Source organism: Ovis canadensis, chromosome 1 (genome assembly GCF_042477335.2).
Source record: "Ovis canadensis isolate MfBH-ARS-UI-01 breed Bighorn chromosome 1, ARS-UI_OviCan_v2, whole genome shotgun sequence".
NCBI lineage: Eukaryota > Metazoa > Chordata > Mammalia > Artiodactyla > Bovidae > Ovis > Ovis canadensis.
In genome coordinates, this window is record NC_091245.1 from 92,409,565 (window position 1) to 92,433,487 (window position 23,923).

Here is a 23,923-nt window from a genome sequence, read left to right on the forward strand (position 1 = left end):
GTTACTAACAAAAGAGGGACTAAAATTTAGTTCTTAGTTCTCTGGGCTAAAACGGACATTGTACATACAGAGACTAATGTTAATTATGTCTTCCTTTTCCTTCAGAAGATGAAAAGTCTTTGTTAAAAATAGCGTCCTTCTATTAGGCTAATCTAATATATAGAGCTTATAACATATGAGCTGACCTTTAGAAATAATTTTATTACCTTAACTAAATACACTTCTCAGGCCAAAGAAAATTTTGTGTTACCAGTGCCATCTACTGGTATGGCAATGAGGCTGAAAAAACCTATTCTTTTAAATATTAAGACAAAAGGAGAAAGATGAATTGCAGAGTGGAAGCAAAGACCAATTTGAGGAAAATGCTGCAAAGGAAAAATAAACTGCTTTCTGGGGATGAAACTTCCCAGAAGGAATAGAAGATGCTCTATGTCCTTTGACTTTCAGCATGCTAAACAACTTGCCTCTTCAGTCCCTTAACCACTTTCTTACAAGTGATTCAACTGAGTTTACTGAACAATTTTTCTCCTAAGGAAATAAGTTGCTCACTTTATAATGTAAATTAGTAGATAAAAATATTCAACTGATGGGAGTTTTATTTACAACTTCCCAGAAAATCATACCTTTTATAAAGTTTAGGAAAACCTCTATTTTAAAAAGTTTAGAAACATAGTACACTAGAAAATATCTATTGCTTAAATTATCACCATGTTAGAAATATGTGACAGATTTATCACTAGGTATTTGTGTATATTTTAGCAATAAAAGGCACTTTAATTCAAAACTTTTACTTCAAAAGTTCTTGAAATGGTTTCAGAACATTACTTTAGACCTATAATTAAAATGTATTTACTGTAACTTAAAAGGTATCAAAAATAATTGCCTGCTCCTGCTCTCCCTTTACAAGATCCTTTTTAAAAAAAATCTATTAAGCTTAAATGCAACTAGGCTGGATATACAACAGTCACAAGAAACCTCAAACTAACAATATGCGTGAGAGTACTTTTAATCTCACAATAGCAGAACAATGGCAACGTGTATTTCAAAAGACAGAAATTCAGAAATAATACTCTGCTGACATATATTTATATGTAATTATGCCTAATATTTCACAATTTTGAATGAAGCAATAGCAACAGGAAAAAAATCTATAAAAAATTTGAGGTTAATAGTAACTAAAAGTTAAACAATCAAATATCCATGTGATTTAAATTATTACTTTTCAATTGTACTTTAAATGTAACCCCATATTACCTAAGCCAATTTAAAACCACAAAATTTTGAGAACAATCAACTATAGTCAGTAGAGTCTCTGATTAAAACAATCTGGATTTCACAAATTGACTGGCTTCTCATCTAGAAATTTACATTCATATATTAACCTCAAAATATGGAACATAAAGATATAATACAACAGAATTACCAGTAAATTTAAAGTTCATAAATTTCAAAATGAATAGCATTTTTATGAAAACTATGGAACATTAAAAAATAAAATGAAGCACCCACATGAGTCAGTTAAGACTCCCAATATACAATGTCAAAGTTAAACTGAGGGCCCATCTTGAGGGGAGAAGAGGGAGTGTGGCAGGTCAGATTTGTCTTCATGTATATCACATTTTAGTAATAATTCTTTCATTTCTAAGAGGCCAACACTATTTCCTAACTGATATGGCTAAAGTATTATTAATTAAATTGGGCTATAAAGTAACTAACTTGAAAAGAGGATTTTCCAATTAAAAAAACACATGAAAAAAATTTTAACTGACTTTACTTTCATACCCCCCGCAACCAATCTAAAAGAGCTTTCAATAAACATTAAAAACAGCTACAGAGCAAGAGAAGCAGTTTTTGTTTTATTTTGGCTTTAAACCATACCTCTAGCTGCTGTAAGAGAGATTTTCCTTTCTTATTAATCTCATTGATAAGGGTGAAAATGGCCACTTTAATTTCCTGTTCTACTCGTTTGTTAGTCTCATTTACTTCTTTTATCCTGAATAAGAGAAATGCATCATTAGGTTATCGACTTATCCTGCGTCTCTGAATTACCAACTGTAACAGCAAGTCATCCAGCTGGGCACTTAAACGAGTAATTACATTTTTGTCAAATGTACAACTTATGTTTTGGCAGACCTGACCACTCAATTTGGCCCAAACAAGTTATGTATGTAGACAAAGAATGAATTAAATATTTAGTAGTTTCAAGTTAAGTTCATAAAGGACAGTTTATTACACTACATGGCAATCTCCTTTAGTTTCTATGACATGAAAGTGATATACAAACATCTGCCATCAATGATTGTTGGTTAGTGTTAAATATGGCACATTGGTTCTATTTAATCATAGTGCTTTTCAAGAACAATGAATAAAGAACCAATGTTGCAACCAATACTATTATCTTTTGAAATAGTAGGAAGCGTAGAAGCATTTAGGTTCACTTCTAACTACTTCAAATGTGAATTCATATATACTCATTGCATGGGTTTTTCTCAAAATGACTTACTTCTCAAAATGTTTTAAGGGAATAAAACACTTTCATTCCTTTTATAAAAATAGCTGTTAAATGTTTTAGAAATAAATATAAGCTACCATGAAGTTATGAAAATTTTGGTTGCAAATATGAAATAGCCAATACCTTGCTATTTATAAAATAGGAAGAGAAAAATCCCACAAATATAAATACATAAAATGTTCACAAACAATCATAAGATGGTAAGCTTCAACTTTTACACACTCTACTTTTGTACAAACTATAACTAACACTTTCAACCACTTAAACTGCCTTTCATTTATCAAGTACAAATTTGAATAACTTGAATACACTGGGTCAAGAATGTAGTCTTCCTTCCTTTGTACATCAGGCACTGATTTGAAATTTTTACTCAGTGCTGTCCTTATCTTATTAAAGTGAGTGGAGGACAATTTTTTAAAAATGAGAGTGCTAATTACTAGTGCTAAGAAACACATGACTCAAAATGATTCGGAAAGGAAGGGAGGTTCAAGAGGGAGGGAAGATACACATACCTATGGCTGATTCATGCTGATGCATGGCAGAACCAATGCAACATTGTAAAGCAATTATCCTCCAATTAAAAATAAATAAATTTAAAAATTAAAAAAAAAAAAAAGATTCAGCCAAAGGTTGAAATCATTAAGCATGCTGACAGTAGAGTCAAACACCCCTAGGTTTAAGCATGGATAATACACATTCAATTGTAAAGGAAGAAAAAAAAATGAATGTACATTAAAAAATGGAGAAAAGTCATCAAAGAATTTAAAAGAAGTATAATTATAGATTTTAATCTTAAATGCTTTATTTTAAAGCTTTCTGGAGATGAAATTCTTTCTCCAACCATCTGTAATCATATGACACATAAGCCTCACTTGTCTATACAGACTGAGGAATGTTTATACAAAATATGCATAACATACATGTATAAAAATACAGGACTGTAATATGAATTATCTTTCTGTCCTTTCTCTGTAAAGGATAACCATCTGTAATTTATGAGAAGGCAGCTATCCTCTCCAATATCGTCTACAATGTAACAGCAGTATAAAAAACATCCTGACGTAACTACAAGAACAAACTAAGACTAGTATATGTGTATATATATTTATATATTATCTACAATCTCTGAAAAGCCTCTATTTTCCTTTGGTATAACCTTTTAGGATGAAAGTTATAACATCTCTTAATGTCTATTATTATCTAATATACTATATAATCACCATTCATTCATCTTCAATATTTTAAGTATTTACTGGGTCTTTTTAAATCATCAAAAATTAATTTTAATATTCTAGAGAACCTAGAAGTCTTAATTTTGTGAGTCTGAAGAACAAAAACATATGAACCCTTATTCATACCTCTAGGAACATAGGGGTTTTAATTATGTCAGCTCCAAGCGTGTGTCCGCAAGGACTCCTTTAAGAGTCCTAATCTTCTTAATCTACTCACTTATGAACTTAGTCCCAACAGCCATTGTGGGTTTTTTGTGTCTGTTTTTATTTGTTTGTTTGTTTGTTTTGTGGCCACAGTGCATGACCTGAGTCCCCTAACTAGGAATCGAACCCATGGCCCCTGGAGTGTAAGTATGGAGTCTTAACCACTGGACCATCAGAGAAGTCTCAGGCCCACGTGCTTTATCAATAAATTTAGTTAATTTAGAAATTAACAAATATAGGATTTCTAAAAACTAGTGTTGATGATTTTAAAAAGCTAAAATTTGAAGGTTTACTATGTGCCAGAAACTGTGTTCTCATAATAATACAACTAAGATAAGTACTGTTTTTAATGCTTGTTTTACAGATGGGAAATTTGCCCACCATTCTTCATATTCACTCCTCTGTCTTTCACAGTCTCTAGGTAAAATTTTATAAATTCAACTCTTTATACATTAATTGCTTTTTCTACACTTAACTAAGCCTTATGAACACTAGACTGATATTAATTATATAACAGTCAAAGATGTATCCTAAATGAGTATCCAAAATTTTAGTGAATTAAATTTTCTTTAATAAATATCATAATCCAAACTCAAATCATTTACTCCTCAAAAAAAAAAAATCTTTCCCATATATGCTTAATATAATATAGAAGGAAAACAAATTTAAACTGGACCCACTTTGTTTAATAATCTTTAAAGTGAAATTTTGGTTTTAAGGAACCACACTTACCTATTCTGCACCTGAGTAGCTGCAAAATGAACATAATTCTTCTTCTCAAGAAGCTTAGCCAGTAGATTCTCAATTGCACCTTTCTGGTTTTGAAAAGCTTCTTCCAAAAACTGATACCTTCAAAACAAAAAAACAAAAATAACATTTAAAACAGAAAATTTATGACTGTGATTTGGGAACAAACAACCGCTGGATGAGTCAACCTTGAAACCTTACAAGATCAACATTTTAAGAAGGACACACAGCCCTTACATTACTAGCAACTTTTAACTAAAATTTTCCTTCACTCTTAACCTGACCCAGTGAATCCACTTTAAACAAACAAACAAAATTAGTCAAAACTGCTCAAGTGTTCTTACATTAGAGTTTTGATTCAGGATTGCATTTTTTAAAAATCCAAATACTGGCATGAGTTGTATACATTTTAAATCAGAAAATATAATCACATTACACAAAATACTTTCAAAGGTGGGAAAACTACCCACAATTTCAAAATCATAAAATCACTGCTACTATTGTAATATATGTGTGTGTTAGTTGCTCAGTCGTGTCGAACTCTTTGCGACTCCAAGGACTGTAGCCCACCAGGTTCCTCTGTCCATGGAATTCTCCAGGCAAGAATACTGGAGTGGGTTGCCACTTCCTTCTCCAGGGGATCTTCCCCACCCAGGGATCAAGCCCATGTCTCCTGCATCACAGGCAGATTCTTTACCATCTGAGCCACCAGGAAGATCATGCAGAAATATAATATAAAAGATCTGAAGAAGAGAGAAGGGGAAGATCAGCTACAACTCTAAAGACAGTAGCTCAGATGATCAGGGTACAGTAGTAATGGGTACAGCTGAATAAACAAGCTTGAACAATGGTATCTGACTCTGTCACAATGATCAACATCTTTGGTAATTCAAAAGTTTAACTGGAGCCATAACATCCATGGTATAACTTAAAAGCTGAACACCTAGCTAAGGCAGAATCAAGAAAAGATTGCCAGAAAAGAGAAGCTCAAGGTACTGAAGAAGTTTTCCTTATCTATGTGGACACAAATCATTAAAGTAAAAGCAGAAATTCAGATGCAGAGGAAGGCTATGAGCACCTAAATGTTTGTATCTTTAGTAAAGGTCTCCGTTGTGGTAAACACAGGAAGAAAGGCTCTGATGTTGTTAACAAAAGGAAAGTTTGCTGAGTGGTAGGGTTTAAGATGTAAAGGGAAAACAGAGAATTAGAATGCAAAGTTTAGAACAATAGGGTGAGCGTGGTTACACAAAACAGCTGGCAAATGAGGTTTTTATTTTGTGCATTAAGAATTTTTTATTATAGTGAAATATACATATGGGCATATCATTCTATGATTTTCAAGGAGAAATATTTTAAAGCAAAAAAAAGAACCTATCTACAATGTAAAGTCTAGTACATGGTAACTTGTATGATATGTTAACTAAACACCACAAAAGCATGTGAGTATTTTAATTTAAAAGGCTTTTAAAAGAGGTTCTGTTACAAAGGTGAGCCAGACTATTCCTTCATTGAAGAAACATTGAAGGAACAACATTTGATTCATTTCCTATACCATTTATTTCTCAAAAGCCAAAGTGAAATTTGACTTTATTTAATCTGTATGGATAAAGCAGGAATATGAGATTACCATGCTAACCCTTTTGACTTAAGCTTTACATTGTAAAGAAGAAAGATCTTTTGACCCACAGTTTAAATATGTCAGCAAATAAGAAGGCATTGGGCAGAAAGGTCAACCAGTACCATAACTCACAAAATTTTAATTCATGAAATTTAAATCTGTACAATCTTATTTCTTTTCTCAACTCAAAATAATGTTTCAGAATCCTACTTCTAGAAATGTCTTACTGCACTCATATGAACAAGCAGGAAGCAAATACACCATGATACACCTAGGAGAAAGTATATTGCCCTTCATGCCTTCATATAGGTGTTGACATCTACACTGCATGTTAAAGGGTGAGTAAGACCTTTCTAGGTAAACAAACCTGGGAAAAAGGTAAACAATCTGAATGTACAAAAGCACACAGTTCTGAAGCCATCTGTCAATTTCAGGGCTAAGGAAAAGACAAAGCTAGAGAAACAGGGAGGTACCAGGTGTTAAACAGAAGCGTACATTTTGCTGAAGGTGGACTCAGATAATAAATCATAGTTAACCATCAAGAGATAGGTAAAACACTGATAATCGGATGGGCTTCCATTCACCTGAATGAATGTCTACTGTATTACTAGAAGAAAAATACTAACTTTAGCTTGAAAAACAAATGAACAATAAAGTAGTTTTGGCTACAAGCTCTTTCTGATTCTCTTAGCTAACAGAATAAACACTGAATTTTCTTTTTGAACTAATCAATGTAATAGGTGAAATACTTCAGAAATGAGGGGGATGAACAGTTAATAAATGGATTAACCATAATTTTGTTAATATGTAATATGCAGTTTCTTAGATTTTAATCTTGTATATGAAGCAGTGATTAACATGGAATTCTTCACCACAGTGAGTTATTTTGTGTATTTCTAAATGTCTATATAAAAATTACACACACCCACGATTTAGTAATGATGGGCTTATAAGTTAAGACTTTTTCTCCTTTTGGCTAAAATTATAGAAACTCAGTATAACATGTATGCTATCAATTATCATGTTTTGGACAGAATCATTATGCTTATATACATATAAATTTATTGAGAAATAAACTATTATTTAAAGCTGTTTGATAAGTTTTTGAAAAGAGGGCTCTCGTAAGTATGGGAAGTGAATAAAAGAATTTTTCCAAGGCTGAGAATCACTTAGCTAAAACTGCAAACTGTAACTTCTGAATGCACATTTAAAGTCTAATCAGACCCTGAGTTGTAAAAGGATGCCACTCTATTTGCCAAGTAATTATTCTTGGCCAAGTAATTATTCTTAGTAACTATCAGAGAATGTTTAACAGTTGATAAGATTTTACTCTGGCACTTCTAGGGAAATATATCATCTTAGTTTGTATGCAAACTGAATGTCTAGGTAAACATCCTTTAAAGCTGATATGTAGTAATTCTGACTCAGTGTCTTCCTTAAATCAGTTATCCATAAAATTTCATAAATACGAATTATATAAATTTTCAAGCATAGGTTAAAGCACAGATTCAATCGCACAGAACCAACCATCCACTTGCAAAAAGTATCCATTTATAGTTAATTTTTTCAGTATAACCCCCTATTCTATCCTCAAGATTACCCTGAAAAATACTCCAAACATAATTTAACTAAGCATTTATCAATCTAGAAATAACAACAATTAGCCCATTTTGAGAACTTACAATGTTTTCAAGCACTTTACTAAGTATCTCACATGGATTCTCATTAAATCTTTAGAAAGACTTAATAACTAAGCAACATTACAGTCGTCACAGTAACAGATGATTTGGACAATTTTCTATGTCTCAGGTCTTCTTCAGAAAAATATGTAATAATCGTATCTTACAGGATTAGTCCAAGAATTAAATTGATCAAAAAATATAAAACACTTAAATAAACATACTATTTTGCTTATTAAAGCAGAGTAAAGGCGTAAAGCTGGTTATCACTGATATTTTTAGCAATATTTTAAAACGATTTCTATTGTTTAAAATAAAAAACCTCAATCCAACAACAACAACAAAAGACCTAGAGTGTACATAAAGACCTCATAATAGTGCTTGCAAGAATTTTAAACTGAGGTTATGTTCCTTACTCAAGGCAATATGTGAAAGGGAGATGATAATGCCATAAGGATTAAGCAACAGCTCTATGAAGACCTACAAGACCTTCTAGAACTAAAACCCAAAAAAGATGTCCTTTTCATTATAGGGGACTGGAATGCAAAAGTAGGAAGTCAAGACATACCTGGAGTAACAGGCAAATTTGGCCTTGGAGTACAGAATGAAGCAGGGCAAATAGAGCTCTGCCAAGAGAACGCATTGGTCATAGCAAACACCCTCTTCCAACAACACAAGAGAAAACTCTACACATGGACATCACCAGATGGTCGACACTGAAATCAGATTGATTATATTCTTTGCAGCCAAAGATGGAGCAGCTCTATACAGTCAGCAAAAACAAGACCCAGAGCTGACTGTGGCTCAGATCATGAACTCCTTATTGCCAAATTCAGACTGAAATTGAAGAAAGTGGAGAAAACCACTAGACCATTCAGGTATGACCAAAATCAAATCCCTTATGACTATACACTGGAAGTGAGAAATAATTAAGGGATTAGATCTAATAGATAGAGTGCCTGATGAACTATGGATGGAGGTTTGTGACATTGTACAGGAGACAGGAATCAAGACCATCCCCAAGAAAAAGAAATGCAGACAAGCAAAATGGCTGTCTGAGGAGGCCTTACAAATAGCTGTGAAAGGAAGAGAAGTGAAAAGCAAAGGAGAAAATGAAAGATATACCCATTTGAATGCAGAGTTCCAAACAATTGCAAGGAGAGATAAGAAAGCCTTCCTCAGCGATCAATGCAAAGAAATAAGAGGAAAACAACAGAATGGGAAAGACCAGAGATCTCTTCAAGAAAATTAGAGATACCAAGGGAACATTTCATGCAAAGATGGGCTCAATAAAGGACAGAAATGGTATGCACCTAACAGAAGCAGAAGATATTTAAAAAAGTGGCAAGAATACACAGAAGAACTGTACAAAAAAGATCTTCACAACCCAGATAACCATGATGGTGTAATCACTCACCTAGAGCCAGACATCCTGGAATGTGAAGTCAAGTGAGCCTTAGGAAAGCATCACTACAAACAAAGCTAGTGGAGGTGATGGAATTCCAGTTGAGCTATTTCAAATCCTGAAAGATGATGCTGTGAAAGTGCTGCACTCAATATGCCAGCAAATGTGGAAAACTCAGCAGTGGCCACAGGACTGGAAAAGGTCAGTTTTCATTCCAATCCCAAAGAAAGGCAATGCCAAAGAATGCTCAAACTACCTCACAATTGCACTCATCTCACATGCTAGTAAAGTAATGCTCAAAATTCTCCAAGCCAGGCTTCAGCAATATGTGGACCGTGAACTTCCAGATGTTTTAAGCTGGTTGTAGAAAAGGCAGAGGAACCAGAGATCAAATTGCCAACATCCGCTGGATCATCGAAAAAGGAAGAGAGTTCCAGAAAAACATTTATTTCTGCTTTACTGACTATGCCAAAGCCCTTGACTGTGTGGATCACAATAAACTGTGGACAATTCTGAAAGGGATGGGAATACCAGACCACCTGACCTGCCTCTTGAGAAACATGTATGCGGGTCAGGAAGCAACAGTTAGAATAGGACATGGAACAACAGACTGGTTCCAAATAGGAAAAGGAGTACGTCAAGGCTGTATATTGTCACCCTGCTTATTTAACTTATATGCAGAGTACATCATCAGAAACTCTGGGCTGGAAGAAGCACAAGCTGGAATCAAGATTGCCGGGAGAAATATCAATAACTTCAGATATGCAGATGGCACCACCCTTATGAGAGAAAGTGAAGAACAAAAGAGCCTCTTGATGAAAGTGAAAGAGGAGAGTGAAAAAGTTGGCTTAAAGCTCAACATTCAGAAAACGAAAATCATGGCATCCAGTCCCACCACTTCATGGCACATAGATGGGGAAACAGTGGACACAGTGGCGGACTTTTTATTTTTCTGGGCTCCAAAATCACTGCAGATGGTTACTGAAGCCATGAAATTAAAAGACACTTGCTCCTTGGAAGGAAAGTTAGGACAAACCTAGAGAGCATATTAAAGAGCAGAGACATTACGTTGCCAACAAAGGTCCATCTAGTCAAGGCTATGGTTTTTCCAGTGGTCATGTATGGATGTGAGAGTTGGACTATAAAGAAGGCTGAGCGCCAAAGAATACTGTGGCGTTGGAGAAGACTCTTGAGAGTCCCTTGGACTGCAAGGAGATCCAACCAGTCTATCCTAAAGGAGGTGTGTTCCCCTATCAATGAACACAGTCCTGGGTGTTCACTGGATGGTCTGATGTTGAAGCTGAAACTCTAGTACTTTGGCCACCTGATGCGAAGTTGACTCATTGGAAAAGACCCTGATGCTGGGAAAGAATGAAGGCAGGAGGAGAAGGGGACGACAGAGGATGAGATGGTTGGATGGCATCACCGACTCGATGGACACGGGTCTGGGTGGATTCCGGGAGTTGGTGATGGACAGGGAGGCCTGGCGTGCTGCGGTTCATGGGGTCACAAAGATTCAGGGATGACTGAGCGACTGAACTGAACTGAAAAGCTGCAGAGAACACGCACTCTGAGCACACATGATGAGAACCAAAAGGATAGAAATTTCAAGAAAGCCTGGGAAAGACATTAGGATTCTCACATAAATAGAAAAGGGAACAGAAGATAAACTAACTTTAACTCACAAAAGGAACACCATAACATCAACTGATGTTTCAGTTACTTAAGACTTCATTAGTAGAACAAGCTGTTACTTTACACTGCTACCTTTCTTCAAAGTTCCTAATCTTTTCTTCTGTAACATCTAACCTGCTCTTAATTCCATCTGAAATCAAACAGAAAAAAACTGGAGGAGAGATCAATAAAGGAACAGTGAGTTTTAGGACAACTGTAATAAAATTAATACATGTATGACTGGCATCCCCAAATGGGGAGGGGAGGGAGAGGGAAGAGGCAATAAGTATTAGAAGAAATTGTAACAGTGCAATAAAATTTCCCGAATTTGACAAAAACTATAAAACCTATATAGATCTAAGCAGCTCAACCCCCTCCAAGCACAAGAAACATTTAAAAAATTACACAAAGATAAATTGTGTTCAAACTGCTTAAAGTTAATAATAAAGAAAAATTTTAAGTACTGAGAGGCAAAAAGATATATACAGAAGAATAAAGACAGAACAGTATCTAATAATAATCATATGGTTTTTATCTTTCAGTTTGTTAATATGGCGTATCATACTATTGATTTGCAAATACTGAAGAATCCTTGCTTCCTAGCATAAAGCCCACTTGATCATAATGTATGATCTTTCTAATATGTTGGATTCTTTCTGCTAGAATTTTGTTGAGGGTTTTTGCATCTATATTCATCAGTGATACTGGACTGTTGTTTTCTTTTTTTGTGGCATCTTTGTGGTTTCGGTGTCAGGGTGATCCTGGCCTTGTAGAATGAGTTTGGGAGTTTTTCTTCCTCTGCATTTTTCTGGAAGAGTCTGAGTAGGATAGGTGTTAGCTCTTCTCTGAATTTTTGGAAGAATTCCACCTGTGAAGCTATCTAGTTCTGGGGTTTTGTTTGCTGGAAGATTTTTTATTATAGTTTTGCATGTGTAAAGAATGAAACTAGAACAGTTTCTAATACCATACACAAAAATAAACTTCAAACAGATTAAAGACCTAAATGTAAGACCAGAAACTATAAAACTTTTAGAGGAAAACAAAGGCAGAACACTCTCTGACATAAACCACAGCAAGATCCTCTATGACCCACCTCCCAGAGTAGTGGAAATAAAAACAAAAATAAACAAACGGGACCTGATTAAACTTAAAAGCTTTTGCAAAATGAAGGAAACTATAAGCAAACTGAAAAGACAGCCCTCAAATTGGGAGAAAATAATAGCAAATGAATAAACTGACAAAGAATTGATCTCCAAAATATACAAGCAGTTCATGAAGCTCAATACCAGAAAAATAAACGACCCAATCAAAAAGTGGGCAAAAGACCTAGACAGACATTTCTCCAAAGAGGACATACAGATGGCTAATAAACACATGAGAAGATGCCTAACTTCACTATTAGAGAAATGCAAATCAAAACCACAAGGTATCATCTCACACCAGTCAGAATGGCCATCATCAAAAAGTCTACAGACAAGAAATGCTGGAGAGGGTGTGGAGAAAAGGTGACCCTCTTACACTGCTGGTGGGAATGAAAACTAGTACAGTCACTATGGAGAACAGTGTGGAGATTCCTTAAAAAACTGGGAAAAGAACTGTCATGGGACCCAGCAACCCCACTGCTGGGCATACACCACCCCCCCCCCAAGGAAACCAGAACTGGTAAAGACACATGTACCCCAATGTTCACTGCAGCACTATTTATAATAGGGAGGACATGAAAGCACCTAGATGTCCATCAGCAGGTGAATGTATAAGGAAGTAGTGGTACTTATACACAATGGAATATTATATTCCACTAAAAAGGATTGCATTTGAGTCAGTTTCAAGGAGGTGGATGAACCTGGAGCCTATTAAACAAAGTGAAGTAAGTCAGAAAGAGAAAGATAAATACTGTATATCAACATACACATGGAATTTAGAAAGACAGTACCTACGATCTTACATGCAGTGCAGCAAAGGCGGCAAATGTAAACAGCAGACTTTTGGACTCAAGGGGGGACGGTGAACGTGGCATGATTTGAGAGAACAGCACTGAAACATATACATTACCATATTTAAAATAGATGGCCAGTGCAAGTTCAATGAATGAAGCAGGGCACCCAAAGCGGGTACTCTGAGACAACCAGAGCGATAGGGTAGGGAGAGAGTTGGGTTCAGGATGCGGGGAACACATGTATACCTGTAGCCAATTCATGCTGATGTATGACAAAACCATTACAATATTGTAATGAAATACAATTTAAATAAATTAATTTTTTAAAAAAGGACAATAGACTTCTCACTGGAAACAATTCAAGCCATAACAGAGTAGAGCTGTATCTTTAAAGTACTGAAAGAAAACCGTCAAATTAGAATTAGAGATACAGCAGAAACAGCTTTCAAATGTGAAAGTGAAACTTTTGGGAATAATAAAAATACGTTCACTATTCTGACTGTGATGATGGTTTCACAAGTGTTACCTTTGCCACCAGCAGTCACTTGCTCCTTTACTACCTCTACAGGACTAAAGGAAAGTTTCTATAATGTTGCGGGAGAGAGATGAATCCTTAGAAGTAGTAGTCACAAAGTACACCATACGAATTTTTAGACCAAGTACACATCATCTGATGGTCTGAAACAATTTCATTCTGGATATTTAATAGCCTCAACCTGGTAGTGCTTCAATGAACCGGCGAAAGGAAATTCAAACCTTTATTGAAGAAAGCATCATAATTCTAGACAAAGTATTTGCATAAGTAATTTTAAAGGAAAATGAGAAGTTCATAGTTTTATATACATATATATAAATGGCATATTTGAGTTAAGCAAGCCCATTCACTACGACAAGGCTGTGATAGATGACGCTGTCAAAGTGCTGCAGATAATACGTTAGTACATTTGGAAAGCTCAGCAGTGGCCACAGGACTGAAAAAGGTCAGTTTTCATTCCTCCTTCCAAAGAAGGGCAGTGCCAAAGAACGCTCAAACTATCATACAACCGCGCTCATTTTACACACTAGTAAGCTTATGCCAAAAATTCTTAAACCTAGGCTTCAGCAGTATGTGAACTGAGAACTTCCAAGTGTATAAGCTGGCTTTTGAAGAGGCAGATGAACCACAGATCAAATTGCCAATATCTGTTGGATCAGAGAGAACAAGGGAATTCCAGAAAACCATCTACTTCTGCTTCACTGACTATGTGAAAGAAAGCCTTTGATTGTGCGGATCACAGCAACTGTGAAAAATTCTTAAAGACGTGAGACTATCAGACCATCTTACCTGTCTCCTGAGAAACCTATATGGGGTCAAAAAGCAACCATTAGAACCTTACATGGAACAACTGACTGGTTCAAAACTGGGAAAGGAGCACGACAAGACTGTATATTGTCACCATGTTTATTTACACGCAGAGTACATCATGCAAAATGCCAGACCAGATGAAGCTCAAGCTTCAGTCAAGATTGCTGGGAGAAATATCAACAATCTCACACACAGAGAAGGTAACATTCTAATGGTAGAAAGTGAAGAGGAACTAAAGAGCCTTGATGAGGGTGAAAGAGGAGAATGAAAAAGCTGGCTTAAAATTCAAACTCAACTTCAAAAACCTAAGATCACGGCAGCCGGTCCTATCACTTCACGGCAAATAGAAGGGGAAAAAGTGGAAGTAGTGATAGATCTTATTTTCTTGAACTCCAAAATAATTATTTTTTATACTAGCCGAAATTAGAAACAACCCAAATTACTATCAATAAAAGAATTAACTATAGCCAAGAGGTTTCCAAACTTCCTTGGGTGATGATGCCATTTAGCATCTCAGCAGCTTTTGTTTCTTTTTCCACAGAACTAAAGTACCTAATATTTCCATTTATCAAGTAGCTAAGTAAAAGACAATTCAGATTTTATTTCATTTATATTTTAGGCATTCTCTAAACTGCACTTTTAGACACTTTTCTGTGTATGTCTATACACATACTCATATATATATAATAAAATCACAAGATATACATATGAAATCACAAGATGTGTAAATATTTATATATATATTATATATAAGTCATAATGACTTATATATGTCATTAATAAGACTTCAAAGTATCCAGTCAGTGAGTTCTTCTATTTGCCAGAAGCATTCAAAGGCTAGAAATACAACAGTAAACAAGACAAAACAGGGTCCTATTCTTCCTTTCCTTACATTCTAATTAATGAGAAAACAATTTAAATAGTGATGTGACAAAGAGGATATATGGATGGTTAAAAACTATAGACTGGATATACAGAAGATTCTTTTAGGGTGACACTTATGCTAAGATCTCAAAGGTAAGTACCAGCCATACAGAGATCAGAGATCAACCATAAATGGTGACAGGCAGGCTTACATTGCTGCAAAGGAAAAGTGATCAACCATTTTCAACCAATACAGATTTCGCTTTTCAGAATTTTAGCAACATTCATCTCAACCAATCTGTCCCTTTCCCAAATGGTAACTGATGACTCTGAAGAATGTTTCTTTCTCAAATCTTCTGAAATTCCTGTATCTCAAGCTAACTCTCAGCCATGCCCACTTCTTCTTCTAGTCATAGCAAACATTCTGCAAGGGAACTGACTCACTGAGCCTATGAGTTCCTCAGATAGTTGGATAGATTCACAAACTACGATACAAAAATTAACAAGGCTTTTTCCGCAAAACCAAAATGAACGAACTATTTTTGGAGATTATCATGAACTACTACTGAACCCATTACTCAATCTCGAGCCTTGTAAAGATGGTGAGTCTCCCAAAACATCAACGACCATCTCTGTTTTTGTATTATTATATGCATAATCATCACCTAGCCTGGCACTTGGTACATGGTGAGTACTCAAATACCTACTGAACAAGTGAGCTGAATGAACACTGAACTTCAGTAAACAAGCTGCTTTTTCTGACAATAAATGAACTTCAGGAAAACAATTTGTCTGGATAGGAAAATCTGATTTGTTGCCATACCCGTTCCTGAGAAGACTGATGGTAGATATGAATTTGTATGTCATTTCTACCAGCTATCTGGATCACAAATTTTTGCACAAATCATTCGATAGTAGATATTCTACAATCCATACATATAGACATATGGATTATTTGAGGTGGAGGATGTCAGGGTGAAATAGAGGAATGGGCAGGAATCTAGATTTAGGACAGAAGATCTTATTCTAAATAGGAAACAGGTGAAAGGGAACATGAAAGAAAGTATGGTTCAAGACCCCCCCACTTCAAGACGAGGGGCCCCCAAGCTTATGTTTCAGATCTTTTTGCCTGGTACAGAACATTTTTGCTAAAGATGGTTTGGCTATTTTTCTCAATATAAAAAGAAGTTTGTAAACAATTAAGCCCTAAAAGAACATGGAGAAGACCACACACTTACACAAACTAGGCCACCAAGCAATCGCCAGATCAGTGACTTGTGAAGTCCTACAGAGCACAGACAAATACCATAACTAGAAAAGTGAAAGTGCAGTCACTCAGTTGTGTCCAACTCTTTGCAACCCCAAGGACCATAACCTACCAAGGCTCCTCTGTCCATAGGATTTTCCAGGCAAGAGTACTGGAGTGAGCTGCCATTTCCTTCTCCAGAGGGGATCTGTCTGACCCAGGGAATGAACCCGGGTCTCCCACATTGCAGGCAAACACTTTACATCTGAGCCACCAGGGAATCCCATGAAGTCCTACAAAGTGCAGACAAATACAGCAACTAGAAGGGGGCAGCAACTGAGGGAGACAAGAACCCAGGATCAGACACACATCACCCAGTGTGTACTACTGCATTTGCCCTGTTACAACACAGTGAGGCAGGTTTGCAGTGATCTCACAGCATGTGAAAGCAACCCCTTTTTCTTCTTTAACTCCATGACACTAATCACTGCTACAGCAGGATAGGACACTGGCTCTGGGAACTAAACAAAGAAGCCACTAGTGATGGTCTCTCTGGAAGTCAAGGAGGAAACGCCCAGAAATGTTAAAGGTTAAGGATCTTGTCCTTGCTTCATATATCCATCCCTGGGCAGCTCAAGATGGGTACAGAGGCATTGTTCCTAACACCTATCCTTATCCACTGAAATTTTTTTTACAAAAACACATACATACATACATACATACATACATATATACAGCCTGCTGTGCACAGTAGGCCTAGCCCAATCAAGCAAAGGATGGATCTGGTATGTAAAGCGAGCCCCATGCCCTGGGATTAGAGGTTTGTAACAGGAAACCTTTATCACACACAGAGATGGACCTTCGTCTAATCTTGGCTTCCCCTCTCTGCACCTTTTACCTGGCCCAAACCTCTCCTAACCTCTCTGCACCACCTTTTTTGATTCAGACTAATTTCCAACCTTTTAGTAGAAGGCAACCAACTCATGGGCCCAACCCAGTTAAAACCTAGCCTTCCATGAAACACTGAAGATGAATGGGTTTTAATTAAGAGGACACCATAAGAAAAGCCAGCTCTAACATGCAAATATAAGGTAGTTCAATAGGCTATATTATAGACCCCAAATAGTTTTTCTTTCTGGTGATACAGCAACAAAAAGTATTCCAACTGTGCAGACCCAGAGCTCCTGCTAACTTATGCTTGACACTGCTCATGTACCTGGGAATACAGTACAGGAATAAGGGCCTCTGTTTAAAATTCACAAAAATACAAAACCAGAATACTATGAAAAGAAAGTTAAAATACACAAGGTAAGTCATTTGCACACAGCTAGTGTGGTTAGCATCCTAGAGAAAGTGAGACCCAAGGAACAGCCACCCAAGGGAGCAAATAAATACAACTGTCTTGGCCCCGAAAGGAGTGCGAGTGAGCTTAGAAGCAGCAGGTCTGCAGCTGTTCCCTCAGCCACCGCTTTCGCCTATCTTCACAACCCACTGCTTGGCACAGTTCTCAGCACCCTTCCAAACATGAGATTATAAGCAGACAAGATGCGGAAGACCCTGCCTTCCTTTGATACCCCCTCGCAAAGAATGTAGTAGCTTGTGGTTTGTGTCCATCAATCTGGTCTCATGCTTAATCTTTACATTCTGGCATGGAAATTTTATTTCATACCCTTCTTTAACAGTAAAACAACTTCTCTCTCCAGGCTACTTTTTTTTTTTTTACTTTATTTTACTTTACAATACTGTATTCCAGGCTACTTTTGAAAACTGGAGATTCTGGAAGTGGAGGCTCAGATAAAGCATGCAGGGAGGGTTATCCCCGAAGCCCTCAAGTGCATCTGGATGGAGCATAACTGGAGTTCCTTTGCTTCATCCCTTCCCCCAACCAAAAGGGAAGTAGGGTGATGCTATGGATCCTGGTCTGAGATACATGTCTTACCCACTGTACTCCTGCTTTCCCTACTTTGCCAACTGATGCCTGGTTCTCAAAATTTCCAAAACATCCATCCTTGCTTTTTCTTTAACAGCCTAATTCCAAGAAAAGCTATTTCTTTAGGAAAACATTTTTGAGAAATTTAACTTATACAGTTCCGGTCAAGGGACCATCACTATATACTCTTTAGTTCAGTTCAATTTAGTTCAGTCGCTCAGTTGTGTCCGAATCTTTGCGACCCCATGAATCACAGCACGCCAGGCCTCCCTGTCCATCACCATCTCCCAGAGTTCACTCAGACTCACATCCATCCATCCAGCCATCTCATTCTCTGTCGTCCCCTTTTCCTCCTGCCCCCAATCCCTCCCAGCATCAGAGTCTTTTCCAATGAGTCAACTCTTTGCATGAGGTGGCCAAAGTACTGGAGTTTCAGCTTTAGCATCATTCCTTCCAAACAACACCCTCTTTAACAAAAATGTCTGACATTAGATTCTATACGCAGAGTACATCATGAGAAATGCTGGACTGGAAGAAACACAAGCTGGAATCAAGATTGCCAGGAGAAATATCAATAACCTCAGATATGCAGATGACACCACCCTTATGGCAGAAAGTGAAGAGGAACTAAAAAGCATCTTGATGAAAGTAAAAGAGGAGAGTGAAAAAGTTGGCTTAAAGCTCAACATTTAGAAAACGAAGATCATGGCATCCGGTCCCATCACTCCATGGGAAATAGATGGGGAAACAGTGGAAACAGTGTCAGACTTTATTTTGGGGGGGTCCAAAATCACTGCAGATGGTGACTGCAGCCATGAAATTAAAAGACGCTTACTCCTTGGAAGAAGAGGTATGACCAACCTAGACAGCATATTCAAAAGCAGAGACATTACTTTGCCGACTATGGTCCGACTAGTCAAGGCTAAGGTTTTTCCAATAGTCATGTATGGATGTGAGAGTTGGACTGTGAAGGCTGAGCACCGAAGAATTGATGCTTTTGAACTGTGGTGTTGGAGAAGACTCTTGAGAGTCCCTTGGACTGCAAGGAGATCAAACCAGTCCAGTCTGAAGGAGATCAGCCCTGGGATTTCTTTGGAAGGAATGATGCTAAAGCTGAAACTCCACTACTTTGGCCACCTCATGTGAAGAGTTGACTCATTGGAAAAGACTCTGATGCTGGGAGGGATTGGGGGCAGGAGGAGAAGGGGATGACAGAGGATGAGATGGCTGGATGGCATCACTGACTCGATGGACACGAGTTTGAGTGAACTCTGGGAGTTGGTGATGGACAGGGAGGCCTGGTGTGCTGCGATTCATGGGGTCACAAAGAGTCGGACACGACTGAGCGACTGACCTGAACTGAACTGAACTCTCTCTTAAACCATACTGATCCTCAAAAACAATCCACAAACACCATTCTCTAACTATACAGAAAACTGTAATCAGGGATAAAAAATATTAAGGTGGAGCAAAGGTGACTTTCACTCTTAAACTATCACAGAATAACTAGTACCAGAATAGCCCTGCAACCAAAGATTATTAAACAAGTCAGAAATATACAACTATATTCAGTCACTGGACTGTAAGCAGAAAAATCTTATAATTCTTTAGAGACTATCACTCTGTCTGAAGACAATTACATGATAAGAGCACAGAGGGCTGGAATCTAAGCAGAACACAGAAGTCTCTCTGAGCTGAGGAGGCAGAAATCAGGGTTTGGGACTTCATGAGCCAGTGGAATTCATGGAGTAAGGCACTAGAATGGTAGGAGCTGTGTAGGATGAGATTGGGGAGTGGGGGGTAAAGGAGAAGAAAAAATGAATTCCTCACAAGTCCTTAGCCAATCTCTGGGCAGTAATACACAGGATGAGATTATGCAGGGATTAACAAAGAGCAGCTGTTATGAAGTTGACACTGTAAAGAGAGAAACTGGGGATCAAGCAGTTCTAGGAGATAGAATTCCAGCTGAGCCAGTGGAAGAAGAGATTTTGTTTACTTCCCCAGGCATCCATCTGAGAAACCAGAAAGGCTACACATTAAAAGAAACAAAGAACTATACTTGATGCTTTTGAAGAATTGATGCGTTTAAACTGTGGTGTTGGAGAAGACTCTTCAGAGTCCCCTGGACTGCAAACAGATCCAACCAGTTAATCCTAAGGAAATCAGTCTGGGATAGTCATTGGAACGACTGATGCTGAAGCTCCAATACTTTGGCCACCTGATGCGAAGAACTGACTCATTGAAAAAGACCCTGATGCTGGGAAAGACTGAAGGCAGGAGGAGAAGGAGACAACAGAGGATGAGATGATTGGATGGCATCACCGACTCGACGGACATGAGTTTGAGCAAGCTCCAGGAGGTGGTGATGGACAGGGAGGCCTGGCGTGTTGCAGTCCATGAGGTCACAAAGAGTCAGACATGACTGACTAAACTGAATTACTACTTGGAATAAATTCTACCGTAGGCCTATTCTGTCCTAACGAAGTCTAAAATCAAGTCTTCACAAGATCTTCCAAGAAACAGAGTTCAGACGCTGAGAGAGGCTTGGGCAATACCTTGGATTTCCACAGATCCTTACAAAGAGTAAAACCAAGCTTACACAAGATCAAGGTGATCAGCCAATAATTTAACTGCTTGCTAGAACAATTAACACTCTACGGAGGAAGACGAAAGAAACCAGAATTTCTATATCATCCATAATGTCCAAATCACAATTAAAAATCACTAGGTATTCAAAGAAATAGGAATGTATGACTCAAAGTAAAGAAAAACCTATTCAATACAAACTGTCACCAAGATAGTTCAACTGCTATATTAAGCAACTACTTCGAATAGGCTACTGTGTATTTACTCAAAATTTAAATGAAGTCTCAGCAAAGAAATAGAAACTATTTTTTAAAAGCTAAAATTCTAGAAAAGCACAATAACTGAAAAAACTCACCAGATGTGTCTGGTAGCAAATGGGAGATGACTGAAGAAAAGGGTGAGCAAAAATGAACACAAATGAGAAACTGTAACAACAAGGAAGAAGTGAGGAAACAGACGGAAGGAAAATGAACGAAGCCTCAGGGGCCTGTGTAACAAAACCAAGTGCCTAACGAATGTGTAACTGGACTCCCAGAAGACAGTAACAATGAGGAGAGAGAAAAATCTTTTTAATGGCCAACTTTCCAAAACTGATGAAAGCCATCGACTTACAGGTGCAAGTTCAGTGAACCACACACAGGATAAAAAAAGACAAACATAAAAACATCAGGGTTCAAATGGAGAAAACCAAAGAAAACCTTGAAAGCAGCCAGAGAACTGCCAAACAACACTCAGTCAAGAACAGTCTGAATGATAGAATTAACAACAAAGAAGGCCAGAATACAAAGTAATGACTTTAACTACTTTAAATGCGGAAAGAAGAAACTGGCAGTCCCGAATTTTATAAACAGTGTAAATACATTTCCAAACATCTATTCCAAAGAAGCTGACAATATTCATTGCCAGCAGACCTGCAAAACAAGAAATGCTGAAGAACAGCTTTCAGAGCGACGGGACGCAAGAGATGTGGAGCAACAGCAACAGCAATAAATGGGTTGACATGAAGACCGGGCTTACAACTAGAGAGCCCTTGTGTTCCAACTACTGAGCCCACAGTAGCTGTAGAGTCCCTATGCCACGACTGGAGAGAAGCTCACAGTTGTAACTAGACATCTGTAGTTTAGAACACCATGATCTACCTTTCATAAAACCTGTAATATCTAAGACTGGGCTTCCCCGGTGGCTCAGCGGTAAAAAATCTGCCTGCCAATGCAGGAGATGCAGGTTCGATCCCTGGGTCAGGAAGATCCCCTGGAGAAGGAAATGGCAATCCACTCCGGTCTTCTTGCCAGGAAAATCCCATGGACAGAGGAGCCTCAAGGGCTGTAGACCAGGGGTCACAAGAGAGTAAGACACAACTTAGCCACTAAATAGCAATACCTTAAAAAGCCAAAAGTGGATATAAAATAAATTACCAAAAAGTTTTAACTTAAAAGATGGCAGGAAAGAAACAAAATAATAAAGCACAAGAGGGGCTTTCCTGGTGGGTCAGTGATAAAGAATTCACCTGTTAGTGCAGGAGATGGATGCCAACCCTGACCCTCAGAGGTCCCACATGCTGCGGAGCAACTAAGACCATGTGCCACAACTACTGAAGCCTGTGCTCCGAAACGAGAGGAGCCACTGCAATGAGAAGCTGGCGCACCACACCTAGAGCAGCGCCTCCACCCCCACCCCCGCCACAACTAGAGGAAGCCCATGTAGCAACGAAGACCCAGCACAGCCATAAATAACTAAATTAATTTAATCTTTTAAAGCGCAAAAGACAATAAAAAATAAAAACTTAAACCTAACCTCATCACTAAATCCAATAAGCCTCCTACATACAAATGAGTTCCATTCCAAGAGAACATTTGTAAGTCCAATTTTTTCATAAGTCCAACAAAGTCAGCATAGGTATCCAACTAAAACAATCTGTGATATAGTACTGTAATAGGTTTATAATACTTTTCACACACACAATACATAAAAAAGCAAACACAAAAAAATAAAGAAAACATTTTTAACCTTACAGTGTAGTACCTTGAAAAGAACAGTTGCTCTTTAGTCACTAAGTTGTGCCAGACTCTTTTGCAACCCTGTAGACTGTAGCTACCAGGCTCCTCTGGCCATGGGATTTTCCAGACAAGAATACTGGAGTGGGCTGCTATTACCTTCTCTGAGGAACCTTCCCAACCCAGGAATTGAACCCCAGTCTCCTGCACTGGCAGGTGGATTCCTTACCACTAAGTCACCGTACAGTACAAAAGCTGGCATACAGGTGCTGGCATCAAGTGAACAGGCAAGGAAGAGGAAGAAGGAGAGGAGGGAATAGATGGTAGAGCTGAAGGATTGTCAGCAACAGGAGACAGAGGGCAAGGTGCGATTTCACTCATGCCTGACACATGTTTGCATCTTTCAAAGTTTTCAAGTTGAAGGTTCATGTGTAGGGACTAGCTTTAAAGATTCCAATTAAAAGAGCAAGAGCCTCCAATTAAAAGAGAAAGTAAGAAGCCTTCAACATTTAACTGATAATTCTGGGAACCCTTCTGCACTGTTGAGAATGTGAAATGATACAGCCATTACAGAAAACAATACAGAGATGCCTTAAAAAAAAAAAAAAACTCGTAATAAGTCTTCCATATAACCTAACAATCCCACTACTGGCTATATATCCTGAGAAAACCACAGATCCAAAGGCACAGGTACTCCAATGCTCACTGCAGACAATAATCAGGGCATGGAAGCAACCTAGATGCTAACCAACAGATGAACGGGTAAACAAGATGTGGTACGTATATACAGTGCAACGTTGCTCAGCCATAGAAAGGAACAAATCTGAGTCAACTGCAGTGAGGTGGATGAACCTAGAGCCTTTTACAGAGTAAAGTCAGGAAGAGAAAAGTATCATATATTAGCAGTAACACACACACAGATATATGGAATCTAGAAAATGGCACTGATCA

The 23,923-nt window shown here is 37.6% G+C and overlaps 1 protein-coding gene across 2 annotated transcripts in view; it reads right to left on the reverse strand.

The window, feature by feature from the left end:
- TRIM33 (tripartite motif containing 33) overlaps positions 1–23,923 on the reverse strand; it is a 144,605-nt gene that overhangs the window by 35,052 nt on the left and 85,630 nt on the right. For both annotated transcript variants that reach the window (XM_069601307.1, XM_069601301.1), the window contains exons 5-6: positions 4,681–4,797; positions 1,879–1,993 (exon numbers count right to left, since the gene is read on the reverse strand). In XM_069601307.1, coding sequence (XP_069457408.1) covers positions 1,879–1,993; positions 4,681–4,797 — 232 coding nt within the window. The remainder of the gene's footprint in view (positions 1–1,878; positions 1,994–4,680; positions 4,798–23,923) is intronic.